The sequence below is a fragment of the Rana temporaria genome, chromosome 1, assembly GCF_905171775.1.
Source record: "Rana temporaria chromosome 1, aRanTem1.1, whole genome shotgun sequence".
In the NCBI taxonomy this organism is placed as follows: Eukaryota; Metazoa; Chordata; class Amphibia; order Anura; family Ranidae; genus Rana; species Rana temporaria.
This window is the reverse complement of record NC_053489.1, coordinates 531367291-531391331: the sequence shown is the minus strand read 5'-3', so window position 1 is coordinate 531391331 and position 24041 is coordinate 531367291. Positions and strand designations below refer to the sequence as shown.

Sequence of the window (24041 nt, the reverse complement as noted above, 5' to 3'; positions counted from 1 at the left end):
CATGTGCGCAGGCGCGTCCCACATGCACACGGATATGAGCCAAATGCGCGCATCTGTGCGCCAAATGTGCGCGCTCGTATGCGCGCGCATGCGCCTACTACACGCGCACGTGCACAATGGCGGGAACGCGCGCGTTAATGCGCGATTGGCGCCACTCAGCCTTTAAAAAGCAAGCAGCTGCAGTGACACTTTGCTGTCTGATCTGCAGCATTGTATCTGTGAAACTTGTGACCTGTTGTAACCTGTTACCTCAAACCGACCCGGCTCCGTCTGACCATCCGACCCTCTCCACTCCGACCCCTGGCTTGCTCTGACTCCGCTCTGCTCTCCTGCCCATCGTTACCAGACCCTGTGCCTGAATCTGACTACGCTTGCCTAACCCACCTAATTATCTGCTAACCCGGTTTTGCTTCACCAGCTCCTGCTATCCAGTGCCTGTGCCAGCTCCAGAGACGCTGTCTCCTACAACCACCGTCCCGAAGGACCACCACTGGTGCCGAGCTGCTATCATCACCAGGCACTCCTACCTCGCCGTGCTCCCGAGCTTGCTGTCCCAACTCCAGCAGCTCCAGAGCCGGGGCTGTAAGAGAGGCCTCCTCCTGCACACTAGGCTCTGGCTACAAGGTACGTTCCAGTACATAACACAGAGCCACCGTGTACAGGCGTGTGCAGGAAATGGGCTACAGGTGCCGCATTCCCCAAGACAAGCCACTTTTGAACCAGAAACAGCGGCAGAAGCGCCTGACCTGGGCTACAGAGAAGCAACACTGGACTGTTGCTCAGTGGTCCAAAGTACTTTTTTCGGATGAAAGCAAATTGTGCATGTCATTCGGTAATCAAGGTGCCAGAGTCTGGAGGAAGACTGGGGAGAGGGAAATGCCAAAATGCCTGAAGTCCAGTGTCAAGTACCCACAGTCAGTGATGGTCTGGGGTGCCATGTCAGCTGCTGGTGTTGGTCCACTGTGTTTTATCAAGGGCAGGGTGAATGCAGCTAGCTATCAGGAGATTTTGGAGCACTTCATGCTTCCATCTGCTGAAAAGCTTTATGGAGATGAAGATTTCATTTTTCAGCACGACCTGGCACCTGCTCACAGTGCCAAAACCACTGGTAAATGGTTTACTGACCATGGTATTACTGTGCTCAATTGGCCTGCCAACTCTCCTGACCTGAACCCCATAGAGAATCTGTGGGATATTGGGAAGAAAAAGTTGAGAGACGCAAGACCCAACACTCTGGATGAGCTTAAGGCCGCTACCGAAGCATCCTGGGCCTCCATAACACCTCAGCAGTGCCACAGGCTGATTGCCTCCATGCCACGCCGCATTGAAGCAGTCATTTCTGCAAAAGGATTCCCGACCAAGTATTGAGTGCATAACTGAACATAATTATTTGAAGGTTGACTTTTTTTTTATTAAAAACACTTTACTTTTATTGGTCGGATGAAATATGCTAATTTTTTGTGATAGGAATTTGGGGTTTTCATGAGCTGTATGCCAAAATCATCAATATTAAAACAATAAAAAGGCTTGAACTACTTCAGTTGTGTGTAATGAATCTAAAATATATGAAAGTCTAATGTTTATCAGTACATTACAGAAAATAATGAACTTTATCACAATATGCTAATTTTTTGAGAATGACCTGTATGTGTGTGTGTGTATATATATATATATATATATATATATATATATATATATATATATATATGCTATTGCTCATATTTCATGTCTGAGGTTAACAACAACTTTGGGAATAAGGCTCAGCCGCCTTGCTCTCGGAAAAACTCTGTTACTTACGGGTTTCAATTTGATGACATCATTAGCTCTGCCCGTGGTGATGTCATTACTTTGAAACCCAAGTGGGGGAGAGTTTTTGCCCAGAGCACGGCTACTGAGCCTTAATGCCGCGTACACACCATCACTTTATGTGATGAAAAAAAATGACGTTTTTAAAAACGTCACTTTAATTGACTGTGTGTGGGGGAAAATGTCGTTTTATGTCTTCTAAAAAACGACCAAAAAAAATTGAAGCATGCTTCAATTTTATGTGTGGTTTTTCAAAAGTGCACTTTTTACTTCACAGAAATTGACCGTGTGTAGCAAAAAACGTCGTTTTCTAAGACGTTTTTTCATCCACGCATGCCCAGAAGCTACTTATGAAGCGAGCTTCAATGGTAAAACGTGGTGGAACGTAACCTCACTTTGCAAGATCATTGTGAGAAAACGATGGTGTGTAGGCAACTTCGTCTTTGAAAATTGAAGTTTCAAAAACGTCATTTTTTACTTCACAGAAAGTGTCGTTTTTTTTCATCACATAAAGTGATGGTGTGTACGCGGCATTAGTTGTGCTTAGCATATTGTGAATGTATATTTTAAAGTTTTTGTAATAAATTTAATACATTTTTAAATAAATGTAATATTTTTGCAGAAAGCACTATGAATCTTTTTATTTTCTTCTGAGCACCTGTTGTGGTAAATATTAAAGAGTACTGTACAGAGAAAGTCCTGTTACCTATAGAAACAACACCAGAAGCTATAGGAAAAATAGGAAAGTGTGGAGGATAGATGGTGATGCATGTTTCCAGCAGAAGAGTATAGAGAACCACCTGGTATTCATATTCCCCTTAAAGGGGAAAGCATGTTTTGGCCCATTGTATTTATAGTCAAGTGATAAGGTGAAAGTTTGTTGTTTGTGGTGGATTCACACATGGAGTCACATTGATATTGAAGTGGTTGTTATTATTTGTTTTGTTTATATTCTTCTATTACAATGCCATGATGGTGTTATATAGGAATGTTATATACAGTAGATCAGTTTAGCTTTTTTAGTAATTTGTGGTTCATATTATTTGGAGATAGGAAGAATGATGTAATTCAGGTATAAACTTGTGTATTTGCATCACTGCGATCAGATATTTCGAAACTATTCGGTGGTGTGTGGAAATACATGACATCGCAAGCAGCAGCAGAAGTGGTTATCTGCTCAGATTATATAGAAGATTGCGCAAGGTTTTTTTCACCTTAATATTTCATAAATGTGTTTTACCTGGACATCTCCTTTAAGCAAAGCTTTATCCTGTTTGGATAAAATGTGGTTGAATTGCATGTTTACATATTTTTGGCAGAGAACGTCAGCAATATTGAAGAAATTTCAGTTGATGATGATTAGGATTCCTTAATGGTCATTTTGCAGTGAGTGTGTGTTTATTGACTTTACATTAGAGTTTTATTTGGTACGTACTACTAGGATATTATCTTTACTTTAGCAACACAGGCAGGTTAACAACTGCACTATGTGTGAACACTATTCTCTCCTCCCACACTGGACCTTCTATAAAATCTATCTGAACCAACACAACGCATTGGTTTTCTAGAACAATGGACCAACCAGACAAATCGCCTGCGCCTGAAAAGAATGGTATGTACATTGTTTAATTTCTCATATATCACAGCCTAGATGAGGCAAAGGATTTTCAAATGTTTTAGACGTGTCCGTTAAAAAAGAGGTGAAGGATAATATTTAATTTATCTTTTTTAAAAGGCAATTCAAACTTTCAGTGTGATTTTTTATTTTTTGGACTGATCTGTCATAGAACCTTTTTTTCACAAAATTAATGTAAGATATTGACACTTAAAATACTGTGCCTGGTTCCTAAAAAATTGAAAAGATTGTCAGAATGTCATCCCCCCCCCCCCCCAAAAAATGATACTGGCAACAATTGTGTACAATGCATTGGTTTATATCAAATCCCAATTACATCTTAAGTTTTCCACAGAGGTTATGGTAGCAGAAATTAATTCCTGTGGTCTACAGCTAACTTTTTCTCTGTGATTATGGGGCAAGCATGCAGCATGTCACTTTGCACCATTGTCTGCCACTGGATGGAGCATATCACTTTGCCAATATCACCTGCCAGCAGATGCAGTGTATCACCTGCCACTGTCGCCTGCCACCAGATGCAGCGTGTCACTTGCCACCCTCGCTTGTCAACAGACTCAGAGTGTCACTTGTCACCAGATACAGTGCATCACTTGCCACCATTGCCTGCCACCGGATGCAGCGTGTCATTTGCTGTCGCTTTTCACCAGTCACAGTGTGTCACTTGCCACCAGATGCAGCGTGTCACTTGCCGTCGCTTGTCAGTAGACACAGTGGGGGTTATTTACGAAAGGCAAATCCACTTTGCTCTACAAGTGCAAACTACAAGTGCAAAGTGCACTTGAAATTGCACTGAAAGTGCACTTGGAAGTGCAGTCGCTGTAAATCTGAGGGGAAGATCTGAAATGAGGGAAGCTCTGCTGATTTTATCATCCAATCATGTGCAAGCTAAAATGCTGTTTTTAATTTTCCTTGCATGTCCCCCTCGGATCTACAGTGACTGCACTTCCAAGTGCACTTTCAGTGCAATTTCAAGTGCACTTTGCACTTGTAGTTTACATTTGTAGTGTAGAGTGGATTTGCCTTTAGTAAATAACCCCCAGTGTGTCACTATCCACCTTTGGTCCTTGTCACTATCCTGCCACTAGGTACACTGCAGTGGAAACATTTGCAGGTATTCTCTGCCAGCCTCTCCCCAGTGGTACATCATCTGGAGAATCCTGTATTTACAGTAAGAGTGAGGAAGCTGGCACATGCACAGTAGCTTTACTGCCGTCCTATGACAGTTGGAAGGCAGAACAGCTGTTATGTGAGGTGGGCAGGGAGAGGTGTTGTCATCCATCTGTTTGCCCACCGCAAATCTTTTAATGCAGCCGTCACAGCCTGGCTGCAAACAGGGCACGGACCGATAGCGTTCTGCGGCCTGGGAGTTGGGGACCCTTGGGTTAAATGGAAAAAACTGACCCTATTCCCCCATCCACACATTCAAGTTAGATGGGGAAATCCTCTTTGCTGCTCTATTGTATTCTGACAGAGGAGGATAAGGATGTGGAGATTTCACCACTGTCAGAATACACAGATCAACGCTGCAGCCTATTGCCTGTGGCGCTGATTGACCAACTTTTATCTGACAGGGTAATTGAACAGAAGTCAATTGGTCAATCGCCTTCTGTTCAACTATAGTGGCCACACATTGATCAAAATGTAGCCGGTCACTGCTGAACGGAACAAAATTCCAATCCATGTATTGAGTATAAATAGTATACTTTATCAATAGAGACAAACAAATGTTATCCAATTTTTACAACTTACAATTAATGTATTTAAATTGGTTACTGGCAAATAATTAACCTCAAATTTGTATTGTACTAGTTGCATAACATTTAACATTATGATAGTATATGTATAATATAATATACTTTATCTACTATCTTTACTGTGTTGTCTCTCTGTCACTTATTTTTTTTAAATATGACTCACAGCTAAAACAGATCTAGATTTTCCAAATTGTTGGTGATAACCTAGCAAAGTTTTAGTTTTGCCAATTTTCACAGAAAATGCCACCAATAACGTACCCTAAATCCTGATGAAACATATACCGTAGCACATTGTCAGTAAGCACAAATTGTAATTTTTGATTACACTGTTTATCAAAATATAAATATACAATATTGTATGTACTGTATATCTACCTAAAATAGAAAAAAATGTTTTTACAAATGAATGTAAATGTACAAATTAACAAAAGTTAAGTCTGGCCTTTAATCAATAAATCAATAAATAAATTAAATGTAACAAACCACTGAATGCTGCTAACCCCTTCCCATCTGCAATCTGTATAACAATGTCCCCCCGTCAGGATGTCCCATGCCCATGGCTGTACATGACAACCTTTGTCCCTAATGATGATTAGGCACCAATCAAAATGCTTGTGTGATCACCTGTTACCTGTGCCATAGTGATCATGCACGTGCAGACTGAGGGATCCACTGACAACTGAACACAAAGACCGAACAACTGCATGCACTGTCATCTTCTGTGATATTTTAGTTAAATCTTTTAATTTTTTTGACATTCATTTTTTTTTGTACACTCTTACATGTAATTATATGTCTTTAAAGGGGTTGTACACCTTTGTGTTTTTTCACCTTAATGCATTCTTTGCATTAAGGTGAAAAAACACCTTGCAGTCACTGCCCCCCGAGCCCCCGTTTTACTTACCTGAGCCCTGAATTTCCGAGGGCACGATCCCACCTCGCTCTCCCTATTCATTGTATAGATTGATAGCAGCACAACCATTGGCTCCCGCTGCTGTCAATCAAATACAATGACGCAGCCGCCGGGGGGTGGGGCCAAATCATGCAATCGGTGGCTATGGACGCCGATTGTATGACATGGGTGCGTGGCCACAAGGTAATCCCCTCAAGAGAGAGCTTCCCAGAGATGGTTAGCTCTTGAAGGGAGGAGCTGCGAGAGCCGTTGTGGGACCCCAGAAGACGATGATCGGGGCCACTCTGTGCAAAACGAAAACTGCACAGTGGAGGTAAGTATATGTTTGTTATTTAAAAAATAAATAAAATCAAAGCTTTAGTATATATATATATATATATATATATATATATATATATATATATATATATATATATGTGTGTACATTATATCTAGTGCATAAAATATAGTTGCCCAATGTACACTGTACATGCAAACTTTTTACCATTTTGCCAATACAAAATTCCATTGTCCACTTAAATAAAAATAACATTAAGATAGGGGCAAGTCTGGCGAAGTACAAAGTTATTCTTTCACTAGTCTTCATAAGTAGTATTAAAACTAATTTGATACTTTTTTCTATTTCAGCAGTGTGGCATAAAATGCATCATGTCCTTACAAAGCATTCTGCTCCATGCACAGAAGAACGGAGAAAATATAACCACAACTTTGCAGTTTCCACCTCATTTCATGGATTACATAACCTTGTAGATGGCAATAGCACTGGAACATGGGGCCAAATCCGCAGAGTTGTCTGGTTCGTTGTTGTACTGGTTGCTCTCTTTGCAGCATTTTCGCAAGTCTGTTCACGCATTGTAAATTATTTTAGTTGGCCAACAATGACATCAGTAACTGTTCAGTATGTTGAAAAGATTGAATTCCCCTCTGTCACATTTTGTAATCTGAACAGGTATGTATGCTTAATTTATTTTTTAATGACAAGACAAAGGGGGCTGGTTTTAAAGCATCTAATAACATTTTAACACCATTTTGTTCTTTTATGTAAAGCATATTAGTTAAATTTGTTCATAAGGGTAACTTTTCATATACTGTATATTTATACATTTGTATATTTATATTGCATATTTTGTTTATTGCTAAATAACTTTCTTTAAAATGAATGTGAGTTCTCCTGCCTTTACAGTGCACATATACTATCTCAAAGAGTCAAAAGGCAGTAGGAGCATACTAATTAAAACCTCTGATGTATAACATGCGCTCTGATGTGTCCTATAGTATATTACTAAACACATAAGATTTCAAAGAACAGTTATAAACTGGTTGGTGGCTGTTAGAAAAATAGAATAGTTTTACATCATGTTTTCTGTAAGAAGCAATAAAGAAGGAATTCCAGCATTGTAAACAGGCAGATTTCAGGATCACTAGATTACCGAAAAATAGTGGATTGGTTGAGGGCTGTTACCTTAAGGCAATGCCTGAAAGGAAATACACAATGGCCCAGATTCAGGTAGATTGGAGCAATATTTGCGTGGGCAAAGAGCAAAGATTTTTCTCTGCTCCCACGCAAATATTTCGATTTGCCCAGCGATTCACGGAGCAGTAGCTCCGTAAATTGCGCGGGCGCTATGCTAATTAGCCCTGCGTAAGGGCGCCTAATGTAAATGATCCCGCCGGGGGCGGGAATCATTTAAATTAGGCGCGCTCCCGCGCCGAGCGAACAGCGCATGCTCCGTCGGGAAACTTTCCCGACGTGCATTGCGGCAAATGACGTCGCAAGGACGTCATTTGCTTCTAAGTGAACGTGAATGGCGTCCAGCGCCATTCACGAATCACTTACGTAAACGACGTGAAATTTAAATTTCACGAGCGGGAAGCGCAGCTATACTTTAGCATTGGCTGCCCCTGCTATTAGCAGCAGCAACCTTGCGCTAAAGTCGCCGTACGGAAACTCCGTACCTTGCGTGCGCAGGGCCCGCGCAACTTTTGTGAATCGGTGGTAGTATGCAATTTGCATACTATACGCCGATCACAATGGCCGCGCCCCCTAGCGGCCAACGCAAGAATGCAGCCTGGGATGTGAAGGCATAAGGAGGCTTTTGTCTGTCAGATCCTAGGCTGCATTCGGTGTAACGAGGTTCCTGAATCAGGAGCACTCGTTACACCGGAGCAAGTAAGCACTTGCGCCGCGCAACCTATGGTTGCGCGGGCGCAAGTGCTTCTTGAATCTGGGCCAATGCTTCTGAGTATGAAGGATCACGTGACTCACTCCACGAGACAGCAAATCAGTGCTGTCACAAGTGAAGTCCATAGCCCTGTGAGTAATGTGAGTTGTAGTTTACGTGGAACCTTTTATCTTTCTTGGCAGGTTGAACAGGGTGGTGAAGGAGCAATAAGTGGTAAGTATATGCAGCTGAGAAGGGTTAAAGGGGTTATAAACCCTCATTGTTTTTCACCTTAATGCATCCATACATTAAGATGAAAAACCTTCTTTAGTGCAGCAACCCCCCAGAGCCCCCCTTTTACTTACCTGAGCCCAGTCTTTCCCACGACGGGAATGAGCACACCAGCTTCAGCCGGTGTCTCAGTTCCTCATTAGATATAGATAGATTGATAGCAGCAAGAACCATTGGCTTCCACTGCTGTCAAATAAATTTAGTGATGCGGGGGTGGAGCCGAGTCCTGCTGTCTGTGTCAATAGACGTAGCAGCAGGACACAGGAGCGTGCCCGCATGAGTGTCCTGAGGGTGAGAGCTCTTCTCCAACAGGGCACTCGAGAAGAGGAGGAGCCAGGAGCGCCGCTAAGGGACGCCAGAAGAGGAACCAACTGCACAGAGGAGGTAATTGGGCGACTATGCGGCAGATGAGGTTTATTGTTGATAAATGTAAAGTTTTGCACTTGGGGGCTAAGAATTTGCATGCATCATACTCGGGGGAGTACAACTGGAGGAATTAATGGTAGATAGAGAAGGATCTGGGGGTTTTGGTAGATCATAAGCTCAATAATAGCATGCAATACCAAGCTGCGGTTTCCAAAGCGAGCAAAATCCTTTCTGGTATTAAGAGCGGTATGGACTCCAGAGAGAGATATAATTTTGCCCCTGTTCAAATCATTAGTAAGACCTCATCTGGAATATTCAGTTCAGTTTTGGGCTCCAGTTCTCAAAAAGAAAATTGGGGAACTGGAGAAAGTGCAGAGAAGGGCAACCAAACTGATAAGAGGCATGGAGGAGCTCAGCTATGAGAAAAGATTAGAACTGAATTTATTCACTCTTGAGAAGAGGAGAATAAGGGGGGATATGATCAACATGTACAAATATATAAGGGGTCCATATAGTGAACTTGGTGTTGAGTTATTCACTTTACGGTCAACACTGAGGACAAGGGGCACTCTTTACGTCTAGAGGAAAAGAGATTTCATCTCCAAATACTGAAACGTTTCTTCACAGTAAGAGCTGTGAAAATGTGGAACAGACTCCCTACAGACGTGGTTCTGGCCAGCTCATTAGATTGCATTATGAAAGGTCTGGATACTTTCCTAAATATACATAATATAACTGGGTACTGACATTTATAGGTAAAGTTGATCCAGGGAAAATGTGATTGCCTCATGGGGGATCAGGAAAAAAAAAATTCCCCTGCTGTAGCAAATTGGATCATGCTCGGCTGGGGTTTTTCACCTTCCTCTGGATCAACTGCGGGTATAGAATTGGGTAAATGGGAATGTACAATATTTTTTATTTTATTTACTTTATGATTGAACTAGAATACTAGATGGTCCTTGTTCAACCTGACTAACTATGTAACTATAACATGTTTGTTATTAAAAACAAAAAAACAAAAACAAAGGTTTAGTTATCCTTTAAAGTGATAGTAAACTCTGCACTACCACTTTTACCTACAGGTAAGCCTATAATAAGGCTTACCTGTGGTAAAAAGAATGGCCCGGATTCAGAGACGAGTTACGACGGCGTATCTCCAGATACGCCGTCGTAACTCTGAGTGGCGGGGTCGTATCTATGCGCCTGATTCGTAGAATCAGTTACGCATAGATTTCCCTAAGATCCGACCGGCGTAAGTCTCTTACACCGTCGTATTTTAGGCTGCATATTTACGCTGGCCGCTAGGTGGCACTTCCGTAGGAATATGCAAGGAATATGCAAATTAGGTAGATACGCCGATTCAGAAACGTACGTCCACCCGGCGCATTTTTTTACATTGTTTGCGCAAGGCTTTTTCCGGCGTAAAGTTACCCCACATAAAGCAGGGGTCTAGCCTCGTACACACGACGAGTTCCTCGGCAAAAACCAGCAAGAAACAAGTTTCTTGCTGGGAGATATTTTTTTGCCGAGGAAACCGGTCGTGTGTAGACTTTCGTCGAGGAAACTGTTGAGAAACTCGACGAGCCAAAAAGAGAGCATGTTCTCTATTTTCTCGACGGGAATGGAGAAAATTGGCTTGTCGAGTTTCTTGATGGCTTCACAAGAAACTCGACGAGCAAAACGATGTGTTTCGCCCGTTGAGTTTCTCGGTCGTGTGTACGAGGCCTAAGTCATGTTAAGTATGGACGTCGGAAACACACGAACAGCGTCGTATTTTACGTTGTTTACGTAAGTCGTTCGCGAATAGGGCTGTACGTAAGTTACGTTCACGTCGAAAGCATTGACAGTTTGCGGCGTAATTTGGAGCATTCGCACTTAGAAACATTCACGGACGGCGCATGCGCCGTTCGTAAAAAAATTCAAATACGTGGGGTCACAGGTAATTTCAATAAAACACGCCCACATCATCCACATTTGAATTAGGCGGGCTTACGCCGACACATTTACACTACGCCGCCGTAACTTAGGGCGCAAGTTCTTTCTGAATACGGAACTTGCGCCCTAAGTTACGCCGGCGTAATGTATCTGAGATGCGTTACGCCCGCCGATAGATACACAATTGTATCTGAATCCGGGCCAATATCTCCTAAACCTGTACGGTTTAGGAGATATTCCCTTTGCAATGAGGCGCATGCGCTGCGGGGATCCTCGGCTAAAGGCCCGGCAGCCACCGGACCTTGACGGAAAGAAGTCTTCCGCGCGCATGCACAAGAATGACGACATCGCTGGAGCGACGATACCTGGAAGACACGCCGAGGCAAGATGACATCTCCCTCGGCGTGGACCAGGTAAGTTCCCCATGCCTCGTTCCAAGGTAAGTATTTCATAATGAGCTAGTATGCAGTGCATACTAGCTCATTATGCCTTATGCCTTTCAGGTAGCTAAAAAAAAAAAATGCTGCGGGTTTACTACCGCTTTAAATAAACATTAACATGTTATACCCTGTGTGGGGAAAACACAGGTTCACTTTAAGTAATATGTAAAGCAGAATCTGGAAACCAGTTCTATTTTAATTTCAAAGCAAAATAATTTATTTACCTGCAATACAATAACCGTCTTTCATCTGTTCATTAACTGTAGGTTCCAAACAGCTGCAGTGAACAATCTAAGTATTGCATTTTTAATGTGGAACATTGTATCTACAGTACTGTATTTTTCAAATGCAGGAAAAGATCACGAGGATATACAAGAAATTAATCAATTTTTGCAGCTCCACCAAAATTTCAGCATCAAAGACTTTACAAAAAATTATGGATTTTATCTCAATAACAGTACACTGTTAAAATGTGACTTCTTTGGCATTCCATGTTATCCAGAGGTAAGATACAATTTTTCTGTTCAAAGAGCAAGAAGCAACAAAACAATTTGCAAATTGGATTTTTGTTGTAGTAGTATTACACACATTGCAAGTTTTAAAGCATTAAACTTGAAGGGGTTGTAAAGGTTTGTTTTTTATTTTCTAAATAGGTTCCTTTAAGCTAGTGTATTGTTGGTCCACTTACCTTTTCCTTCGATTTCCCTTCTAAATGTTTCTTGTCTTTGTCTGAATTTCTCACTTCCTGTTTCTCCTCAGTAAACTTGCCACCATCATCCGAGCGGTGTTTAGTCAGCCAGAACAGCTTACTGAACAGCTTACTGAGGAGGAACAGGAAGTGAGAAATTTAGACAAAGAAAACAAAGAAAAAAAAAACATTTAGAAGAGAAATCGAAGGAAAAGGTAAGTGAACCAACAACCCCTTTAACAATATTGCTAACCTGTAGGCATGTTTTGGTTCCTACATGCATCCGTGTTTTAATCTTCATATCTATGAACAATGTACATAGGGCTTCTACATGCATACGTTTTTTTTATCTTAACGCATTCTATGGGCCAGATTCAGGTACATTTGCGGCAGCGTAACGTATCGTCTTTACGTTACACCGCCGCAAGTTTTCAGCGCAAGTGCCTGATTCACCAAGCACTTGCGTGTAAACTTACGGCGGTGTAACGTAAAGCCGTCCGGCGCAAGCCCGCCTAATTCAAATGGGGCGTGTACCATTTAAATTAGGCGCGCTCCCGCGCCGAACATTCTGCGCATGCTCCGTTTGGAAATTTCCCGCCGTGCTTTGCGCAAAATTACGGCGCCCCGACGTGTTTTTTGAACGGCGACGTGCGTAACGTATTCCCGGACGTCATAGGAAAGAAAAAAAAAATTGAAATTCGATGCGGGAACGACGGCCATACTTTAACATGGCTGGTCTAAAGTTAAGCCATAAAAAAGCAGGCTTAACTTTGCGACGGGAAAAAACGACTTGCGACGACGTAACGCACGCGAGTACCTTCGTGGATCGCCGTAAAAGCTAATTTGCATACCCGACGCTGGAAAACGACACGAACTCCACCCAGCGGTGGCCGAAGTATTGCAGCCTAAGATCCGAAGGCGTACGAAGCCGTAAGCCTGTCGGATCTTAGCCAAATGCCGTTGTATCTTGTTTGTGAATCACAAATTAAGATACGACGCAGCAAATTTGAAAATACGCCGGAGTATCAGTAGATACTCCAGCGTATTTCTTCTGTGAATCTGGCCCTATGTGTTAAGATAAAAAACCTTCTGTGTACAGCAGCCCCCTAAGTCCTCCCAATACTTACCTGATGCCCATCTCGATCCAGCGATGTTGCACAAGATCCTTGGCTGTCAGTGAGCCAATGACGAGAGAAAGGGGTGGGGCCAAACCACGGCTCTGAGTCTGAATGGACACACAGAGCAGTGGCTCAGCTTGGGTGCCCCCATAGCAAGCTTCTTGCTGTGGAGGACACTCGGCAGGAGGGAGGGGCCAGGAGCATCGTCGAGGGACCTCAGAAGAGGAGGATCTGGGCTGCTCTGTGCAAAACCACTACACAGAGCAGATAAGTATGACATGCTTGTTTTTAAACAAACAAAAAAAGACTTTAATATCACTTTAACTTCTACTGGTGTTTGTGTTAAGCCCTACCAGTCAACATTAAAGGATGGGGACATTGGTAAATGTTTGGGCATAAAATGATTCTCAGTGTACAATAAATTCTGTAGATTAGGAATTAACCCACATTCAGGCTGTTCAAGTATTGATAAATAAACACCCAGACAATGTACACCCGCCATCAATCACGTCATTCAGGGATGTAGATCCATATCAATCATAATGCCCGCTGACCTGGTCGTTTGCTTGCTTCCCACAGAATGGCAGGTGTTATATACAGGGCTCCTTGGTGATGTCATTGACCATATATGGACATGACAATATTTGGTAAATATAGTCCCATATATGGCTAATGACATTATGTGGGAACCCCTGCCCCCTTATATATAACAGCTGTCATCTCCTTGCCCTATATTTGGTAGGAGAAAAGCAAATAGATCTGTCTCTGTTTTTTTTTGTTTGGAGGGTTTGGCGGTGTTTAGAGGGGCCAGCGAAATTACCAGCAGCATCAACTTCTGTGGGTACTTTCAAATCAGGTAAGATTTATTTGGCATTCACAGTAAACACGTGCGGGGGGTCTGCTTATGATTCAAGACTGCCATGTAATCATTCAGCCTATTTTCTAATCTTTACACAGTATTGATTAATGTAATTGGCAAAGTAAAAGTTGAACAAGTCAGATCTGTTCTCCTTGAGATAAGTCTTGAGGCTGTGGGGTTTGTTAGCCCCCCTGTGAATGCTTGTAGGTTGTCATGCAGTGCAGAATTCCATATATGCAGAAATAGCTTTTTGAGACATAGGGGTTGATTTACTAAAGGCAAATCCACTGTACACTTGGAGGTGCAGTCGCTGTAGATCTGAGAGGAAGATCTGAAATGAGGGGAAGCTCTGCTGATTTCTATCATCCAATCATGTGCAAGCAAACATGCTGTTTTTTATTTCCCTTGCATGTTCCCCACAGATCTACATAAACTGCAATTGCAGTACACTTGTAGTGCACAGTGGATTTACCTACAATAAATAAACCCCATAGTAAGATCAAACATAAAATGGCTGAAATTCATACAAATGATGGACAGGTGATTAAAATTACCACTGTAAGGGAATTGGAATTTAGCTCCAGTGACAGTGTGCTGTGTGGGGAGCAGAAGGTCTTAGTGACTGTTCAGGCTGTGTAGAGTGCATTTATGGGAGACAGAGCTCTGCCCAGTGACCCCTGTACTGTGCCCTCCTACCCCCCATACTGTGCCCTTCTGCCCACCCTGTACTGTGCCCTCCTCTCCACTCTGTACTGTGCCCTCCTGCCCACCCTGTACTGTGCCCTCCTACTCCCCATACTGTGCCCACCCTGTACTGTTTTCTCCTAACCACCCTGTACTGTGCCCTCCTACCCGCCCTGTACTGTACCCTCCTGTCCCCATACTGTGACCTCCTACCCACCCTGTACTGTGTACAGACATACATATATATAAGCCACTGATGGCTGGTATAGGCATTTATGACAGGGGGACAGCTTGCACAGGGAGGGGGATAGAGTAAAAAAAGAGTGAAAGCAGTGTGCACTGTAGGGAAAGAGGGTCAGTATATACATGGGTGTAGTGTGTAGAGATTGCGCGACAGTGTGTACAGGGGGTGAATTAAATAACAATTTATGAGGGCGTGTTTGGGGTGGAACTAGGGGCGGGGCAGGGTAGGTGTTGAGTGGGGCAATTGGTGGCGTGTAAATCATAAGGCCTGGCAAGCAGCTCAGGATTAGAAATTTTGAGTCCTGAATAAAGTTAAATATACCTCCCCCTAATTTTCCATACTATTTCAGTTACAGCTCTACTTTTAGTGCTTTACTGAGGCACATAAGCAAGATATATACATCACTGGAACACCTGAAATACCTGGCTGATCCTGTCAATTCCTACCCTCCCCTCTCTGTGCTGACTGAGCTGCTGGGCCCTGACACCAGAGTCATCCGTACGTGCCTCCATCATCCACAGCCTGCTTTCCTGTGTCTCCCTCTCTCCTCCTACCCCATCCCCTCTCTGCCTGTCAACTCCCCAATCCTCCTGCTCTAAAAAAAACAGTAATTTTCTTCTATCGTTCCGTCTGATATAGAACATTAGGCTCCACAGTGCATCTCATTGATAAAAATATGCGGTATAATAGCTTACTTCAGAGTGCCATTCGGCACTCACGTGACTGCCCACCGGTCTCCTCCCCTCCTCTCCTCTTCTCAGCTGACATCAGCGGGGGTTTCCTAGCAGCTCCCCCTGCAGCTATGGCATCGGGAGAAGAGACCAGCAGACAGTCAGCTGAGCGCCGAACACGCCAGCACTCTGAAGTAAGCTATTATACTGCATATTTTTATAAATGGCATGCACTGCAGAGCTTACTGTTATATATCAGAGGGAACTGTAGATTTTTTTGTTTTTTTTTACCATAGCAAACACTTTAACCTCCCTGGCGGTATAATTCTTTCAGAAAAAACATGCTGAAAGCGGTACCATTATTTGCAAGGAAATTTGGCGTTTTATACTGTAGGCCTGTAATTTTTAGAAATAACTCACTTAAATCTGACCAAACAAGAGTCTAGTATCCCGGGTATGAAATTTTTTTAAAAACAAAATTATAAATTATAATATAATAAATAATTATAAATAATTATAACAAATAATAATATAATTATAATAAAAATTATTCAATAATGTAATCCAATCAAAATCACTGAAATTTGCTCAGTTGCAGAATTGTCGCTGTCATTATTTTTTTTTTTTTATGACGAATTTCTCCACAAATCGCTATCGCACAATTCTGCAAGTGATTATAATTTTTTATCGCTGTTTTTTAGCTGATCTAAAACTTTTTTTGACATAAAGGGACACTTTTGGTTGCTATGGACAATCTACAGTTTGCAGGGAGAAAGAAACGTTTTTATTTTATAAAAGAACATATAGGGCACTGGGCAGACCACTAGGGACAAGGGGGGTGTGTTTTTTTTACATACAGTACTGTAATCTATAAGATTACAGTATACTGTATGTAATGTGTTTGTTTACGTTTTTGAATTTGGCGCCGTTCTCCGTCCCCGTGCGTCGTAACGTCGCAGGGAACGGAGATCGGCGGCACAGGAGGACGCTGTGTGAATCGAGCGAGGTCCCGCTCGCTCACACAGCGCGGTGGCATCGCTGGATCCAGGGACAAGGTAAGTAAACACTGCCTGTGGATCTAGCGAGGCAAGCCCGAGTCTGACTCGGGGTTACCGCTCGCAGCAGGAAAATCTAACCCTGAGTCAGACTCGGGAATACCGCCAGGCAGGTTAATAGCTCTAATTATTATTATTATTGCTAGAAGTGCCTCAACAAAGCACAGTAAAATATAATCTAATACAGTTTTCAGCTATTAAGCCTCGTACACGCGACCGAGAAACTCGACGGGCGAAACACATCGTTTTGCTCGTCGAGTTCCTTGTTAGGCTGTCGAGGATCTCGGCGAGCCAAATTTCCCCATTCCCATCGAGGAAAAAGAAGACATGCTCTCTTTTTGGCTTGACGAGATACTCGACAGTTTCCTCGTCGAAAAGTGTACAAACGACCGGTTTCCTCTGCAAAAAAAAAATACCAGCAAGTTTCTTGCTGGTTTTTGCCGAGAAACTCGGTCGTGTGTACGAGGCCTAAGGAGAGGTGCTTAAGCAAGGAATCAGTCACTACCTTTACTTTTACATTCCCACTTATCTCAACAGCTTACAAGAGGCAGTGTCGTTTTTTTAGAAAGATAGAGACAGCTTATGGAGACTGATGTGGAAAAGGAGAAATACTAGTAAGTGAATTTGTCTCTCACTTTTACACTATAAATTTAAGACAAGGTCACTACTCTCTCTGTCAGTAGAACTACATGTACCAGTCTGGCACTCTGCTAACCTAATAAATCACCATGTCATTTGGCAATCAGCCAACTTCTTGCAACTTATAATTACAGGAGAAGTTGAAAGATAGAGTTCTTTTTACACTTGAAACAGATCACTAAGTATGCACTTTAACTGGCTGAGTGCCAAACCATAGGGACTTCTCAAAGCCCCCAAGTTTCTGCTATATCTTCACATATGGTAATGTGTTAGTAATTAGGGACAAATGTCCCACTCTCACTCTCCCGCTCCTAAGTGTGTCCAACTTACCACATCCAATTTACATATTAATATGCCTTGGTGGATATATCAGCCATAAGGCTATATACCTTGATTTCGCTTGAGGTCGATGCCTTGTAAAGCAGCAACCCTAATCGTAGCTACTTCTAGGAACCCACACATTCAAAAGGTTAGTTTGACATCAATCCAGACATAGACAGTTAAACAAAAAACAAATAACTACTCACATAGGTTCTTGAATGGTTTATAGACTTGAGTTCCCAACCACAGAAGTCTCCAAACATAATAGTGATAAAATACTGTACTGAGGTGCCTCTTATTTGAAGAGTTCAAATTGCCAGGGAGGTCAGGAAGTTCAAGCTTCAAACCATCCGAATGAACAGCGCCATTTTGTTTTGGGGGGCTGCCGAAATGACCAACAGCAAACAACATATGTGGGAAGTTTCAAATCAGATAAGATTTATTTAAAACACGCTATACACACAAGTGGGAGGTCTGCTTACATCTCAAGAAAAATTTGTTATGATCATACAGCTTTTTTATAATCTTTACACAGCATTGAGTATCTTCATTGGCAAGTTAAAAGTTTTACAAGTCAGATCTGTTCTCTTTGAAATAAGTCCCGAGGGCTTGGGTTTTGTTGGTGCCCCCTGTAAATACTTGTAGGTTGTCATGCAGTGCTGAGTTGTAATGACTATTCAGAATGCTATATATGCAGAAATTACTTTTTGAGACATAATAAGATCAAAGTTAAAATAGCTGCAATTCATACAAATGATAGGTGATTAAAATGACCCCTTCAAACCAAATCCCTACACAGCAGGAATCATGACTAACATGGCTCTACATTGCGGGATGATGTGATTGGCGGTGGATGTACATCACAAAGGTTTTTACAAAAGGACATGTCAAAAACTGTGTTTGTGTTTTTTTGCTATTTACATTATTTTTGTGAATGAGAAGTACCCCATACTCTTTCACTTGGTGGGGGGGGGTGTATCTGGGAGCCCCCCTATTTTAAAGGGGGCTTCCAGATTCCAATAATCCCCTGTCCTCACACCCCTACAAACACCGGGCCAGGGTTATGGGGAAGTTGCCCTTGTCCTCATACCTCCCTCTTGTTAAGGACATGTGGTCTATTATGATTCAGGAAGAAGCATTTTTTTTTTCTATATTTCGTGGAGTTGTCCCTAAAATCTGTACTGGATGTATGCATTTTTTGGTGAGACGCTACACTATTTTTTTTTTTTCATTCATCCTGTATGCATGTCATTACAGGTCAATCAGGTATCATATATGCATATTTACAGTGTGCAAAGCTGGCCTAATGTAAGTATGCAACATATATTTTCACTCGAGTTCATGCTTAAAATTTAAATAACGCCTGTGCATGCACAGTTGACAATCCTTTTTTTGGATGCTTCATTTTTTTATTGTTAATTTTAATCAGAGTGCTTTAGATTTTCATTGTACCACAATTTGTTACAGAATGAAACACTATTTCTATAAATAGAATATGTTACAAGCTACCCCTACTGTGCTTGCAGTGCATTTCCATATAACTCCTAATATATAGTTTCCTTATATATAATTATATTTACTTTTTTCTCTTTTAGGACTTTGAGCATGTTTTTACAGAGTATGGGAACTGCTACACTTTTAACCACAATACACCTAATTCAAAAAGCATTAATACAGCAGGGAAAGGATTAAGTATACTGTTCGATATCAAACAGGTATCTTTGAATCATTAAACACTATAATATACTTTCATTACAAGCATGTCTATTTTGTTACATCCCTGGTGTTGGGTGCTATAATTTAATAACTGTCTTGTTACTTAAAAAAATGTGGGAAACTCACAAAATTCAATAATAAATTATACATATGAATAGCTACGTATGTGATAGTTACTATAATAGTTTTTTACTTGCATTGCTTGGCAGTGAAGCGAATCATCTGCTACTTTTATGGGTACGTTTGTGAACATGCTGTTCTGTTGTTAGCATGACCAGTGCTCATGCAGGGCGCAGGGGCGCCGCTTCCTTTATCCATGTGTCTGGCCCCTAATCTACATACAGGGCGCTGGACACATGGATTTCAATGTTTATTTTTCTGAAGCACATGATTAGAGCCTGGGGCTTTATTTGGCTTCAAAAAAGGGTGGGCTCAGGGAGCAGAGCACTGCACTTTGAGCCCACCCAATTGTGTGACATTAGCAAATGAATATTCGCTAATGTCTTCCTTCTTCTCCTCCCAGCCAATCAGGAAGCCACCTCCTCCCAGCCAATCAGGTCTTAAGACCCACTTCCTGTTCGGCCGGGAGGAGAAGCAACGCCTGTTCGGCTGGGAGCCTGCAGCAAGGAGCAGTCTCTTAAGGTAAGGCTGGACTGATCGGCGCCTTTCAGTCCGTCGTCCATGGAAGGGTTGGCGGTTGTGCGAGTCAGAGGGCAGGTTTGTTTGCTGCCCCCCCAAAATATTGAGCACCAGCCACCACTGAGCATGACCGTCCACATACTCATGCACCCTTCACTGAGTACCATCAATGATTAGTATAGACCAGCTTTCTTCAGCTTTTTTCTTACCCCAGAGGAACCCTTGGAACTATTTTCATGTCATGGTTTCAAAACAAACAAATTCATTGGGTCTCAGTGAGAAAAATCCATCCTACATTGCAGGCTAGTGGAAAAAATACCCCTCTTACAGTGATGGTCAGAAGGCCCCCCTATAGAGCAGCTAAAATATTTAGCGTCATTGTTGCGTTGACCCTGGAACTATGCAGGCATCATCAAATGGTAAGTCAATTAGTCAAGGAGCCCCTAGCAACCTCTGGAAGAAAACATGTGGTTTGATGGAACTCTGGTTGAGTGTGACTGGTATAGAAGATGGGGACTGGGAGTGCATTGTTTCAAACCCCATCAAAGGAAATTCTGAAATTCACATTTAGCGTATTCACAAATATGACCATGTGATATAGTGCACTTTGGGGTCAATTTACTAAAAAAAGAGTTAAATAACGGCTCATACAACGCAGTAAAATACTGCATGTGGTTACAATTGTGCAAGTCTTCAATTCATTAAGAATTTTGTGTTAAATACTGAATGCAGTATTTGTTCGATTTATCGGTAATTACCACATTAGTTAAAGTGGTAGTTTACCACATTGAGCTGGTTGCTAAGGAACAGGCTGAGAAGCCGGCTGCTGCATCCTTAACAATGGATGACTCATCAGCTGTCAGCAGGTTACCTGCTGACAGCTGAATGTAAAAAGAAAAAAAAAGAAGCCGACCATTAAAAAAAAAAAAAACAGCGTGGGTTCCCCCTAATGCATACCAGGCCCTTTCGGGTCTGGTATGAATTTCAAGGGGAACCACATGCCAAAATGTGGGGTCCCCCCACAATCTATACCAGACTCTTATCTGATCATGCAGCCTGGTAGGTCAGGAAAGGGGAGGGACAAACGAGCACCCCCCTTCCTGAAACCATACCAGGCCACATGCCCTCAACATGGGGGGTGGGTGCTTTGGAGCGGGGGAGCTCTGCCCCCCAACCATGGCCGGTGCTTGTGGGTGTCTGCGAGCAGGAGGCTTATCGGAATCTGGAAGGCTCCTTTAAGAAGTGTGCCCCCAGATCCCACCCCTCTTGAGTATCGGGCACCTAGTACTCCTACCCATTTTACAAAAAAGTGTTACAAGTAATAAAAAACATTTACACACAGTTTTCGACAATTCCTTTATTAAAATTAAAAAAATAGTGTCCCCTGATGTAAATCCATCATCAATCATGCCGCCCACCGCCTGCCGAACCCAAAAGAGAAAAAACTAACAAAGACGCTCCCGCATCGATAAAGGCTGACCACCTACTGCAGGCTGACCACCTACTGCAGGCTGACCACCTACTGCAGGCACTGCCGATTTACATTTTTATATAGGTAAGGGGTGGGGCCACCTGGCTATGTCACCTGGTGGTCCCGTGCCCTTGTGACGTGACAGATTGGTGCATGCTGGAGTAGTCATCCGTTGTTAAGGACGTGGCGGCCGGCTTCCCAGACCGCTCCTTAGCAACCAGCTATTTGTCAAAAAAAATGCGTAAGGGGCCCCCACAACCCCTATGCTGTTTTTTGACAAATACTGCATGTGATAGGAAAACTCTTGTGGTAAATATTGCATGTTTTTTTACTCTTTGGTCAGTTTGTGAATTGGACTTAAGAGCTTTTTATGCAATATTTACCGACACATATTTTTTTCCCAGTAAATACTGCACAATCATTATTTTTATTTTTTTTTACGAATTGGACTTTATTTACCACATGCAATAATGTATGCAAATGAGTAATATGATACCCTTATTGCATGCGATAAAGCTTAGTCAATTGACCCGATTTAGGTGTAAATGGGCCGTTTAACAAGACTAAATTGCAGCACAAAGTTATGAACCAGCCACATATAAAAAACAGGATTTCTACCTGAAATACTTATTCATTCATAAATAGGTCCCTAACGTGAGAGGAAAATGCCTTTTTACAAAAATATGTGTAAAGTTACATAACACACTGCAACAACTTATTAAAGCTTTTTTGCATGTAGCATCCTCTTTGTTACTAAGTGTAGGTAGAGTTAGTTTGACTCCTCTGTAAGAAGAGGAGCAGAGGTTCATTTGTGGTGTTGACTGTACAGGACCTCTAGGGCTGTGGCTCTGTTACCTCCCCTTGTTTTTTGGAACTCTGTGGATATCTGTGGATAGTTCTAGAAACTAGTGGGTAGAAGAGTCCGTGTTCAGCCGATCCCCCCCATAGGGGAGAGCGGAGAAAAGACAGGGCGGACCCTGCACAGTGTGAAAGGGGCCCAACTAAATACGTTTTCAGATTTAGATTTTCGCAACAACCCTTTAATTTTGGTAACATCTTCAAATATGCAGTTTCTCTGTGTTTTCATAGAACTTCTGCTTGTATGTTTTCAGGAAAAATTATATATTTTTCTTTTGCTGTGTTGTGATGGCCTTTTGGATGTACAGAATATGTTTTTTTACAGTAGTAACAATGGCTCTTCTTTACCAGACAGAATTCACAGATGATCCAACACTGGGCTTTGTGGATGCTGGGATAACATTTGTGATTCACTCACCAAAGATTCCTCCCAGATTTAATGGTCTTGGCTTGCACAGTCCAGTCGGGATGCATGCACATGCTTCCATCAGACTCTACAAGGTATTTAATTTCAATAATTTTTTTTTATTAGATTATAAAGGTACAGTTAACATCTCAAGGCATCAACATTTGTTAAGTAGATAAATAGAAAGCAAGTTGTATTTTTATATAAATTGCTCTGTACTAGCCCTGAGAAGTGAATCAACCTTACATATGTAAGGAAAATGTATGAGCAATATAAACAAAATTGGGAAAATTAAAATAGAAAAAAGAACTAATAAGAAATAAAATCATACAAACTACACAGTCCAGTATTTTAACTTGTGATAATGTATGACATGACCATAGAAAATCAGCTGGATATGAGCCATTTCCACATTATGATTGGTATTCAGAACTTCTTAACTTATACCATTCAATGCACTGTTTCCAATGGGCACTCATTGTTTGGTATTTACCTTGTGATGCAGCAAACATTAGCTCGTATGTGGCATGTGTATTGGTCGTTTTTACGACTTCTCTTAACATGGGCACCTCATGGTCACTCCAATGTCTTGTTATTGACAGCCTAGTGCTCTCCTGGAGAGATAGGGATTCGCAATTCTAGAATTTGTGACAATAATTCAAAGACTTTACTCCAAAGGGTGTGTATACAGTAACTGGGCATGACCATAATCTGTGATATAATGTGCCTATAGCTCCACATTTCCTCCAACATAGTGGAGAAGTACCGATATCAAATTTGGATATTCTAAATGGTGTCAAATACCAACAAAATAGTACTTTCTGGATTAATTTCCAAAGGTTGATACTCTTGATTGTCGAATAAGTTGTTTGGAGTGCTTTTTTGCCATTGTTCTGAGGTGTAGGAGGTGTCTAGTTCCTGCTTTCAAGCTTTGATGTCGGAGAATTTAGTAAATACCATTTTATTATTCAGAATATGATAGAATGAAGATATTCCTTTAATTATTAGTCAAGGGTTTAGTAAGATATAGAGCAACTCTCCATGGCAGTAGGGTGGAGGTTTGTGGGTTTGCGTGGAGAAAGTGACTAATCTCCAGATTATACTCCAACTGCACAGCTCTGAATGTTTTCAATGTAGAACCTACCATAAAGTCAGCTATGGTCGTTATTCCCTTTTCTATCCAGTGTGTTATATGGAGATCTGGAATGATCCCAGGTAAGCTGGAAATAGGAAGTGGAAGGGGCATTGTAGTGGAATCCCCATCTCATATATCTAGTAGTGTTTTTTAGGCTTGAAGTGAGATCCTCATGGTAGGGGATAAAGCAGTAGTGTTTGTGGTATTAAATCTGCTAGACATTAGCAGGTCATA

The 24041-nt window shown here is 41.9% G+C and overlaps 1 protein-coding gene across 1 annotated transcript in view; it reads left to right on the top strand.

Annotated features, from left to right (window-relative positions):
* Positions 1 to 6741: 6741 nt before the first annotated feature.
* Positions 6742 to 24041, top strand: part of ASIC5 (acid sensing ion channel subunit family member 5) — a 34347-nt gene continuing 17047 nt past the window's right edge. The window contains exons 1-4 of the mRNA XM_040332174.1: positions 6742 to 7058; positions 11570 to 11807; positions 19178 to 19297; positions 22618 to 22767. Of these exons, the coding sequence (XP_040188108.1) occupies positions 6751 to 7058; positions 11570 to 11807; positions 19178 to 19297; positions 22618 to 22767 (816 nt within the window). The 5' untranslated portion in view covers positions 6742 to 6750. The remainder of the gene's footprint in view (positions 7059 to 11569; positions 11808 to 19177; positions 19298 to 22617; positions 22768 to 24041) is intronic.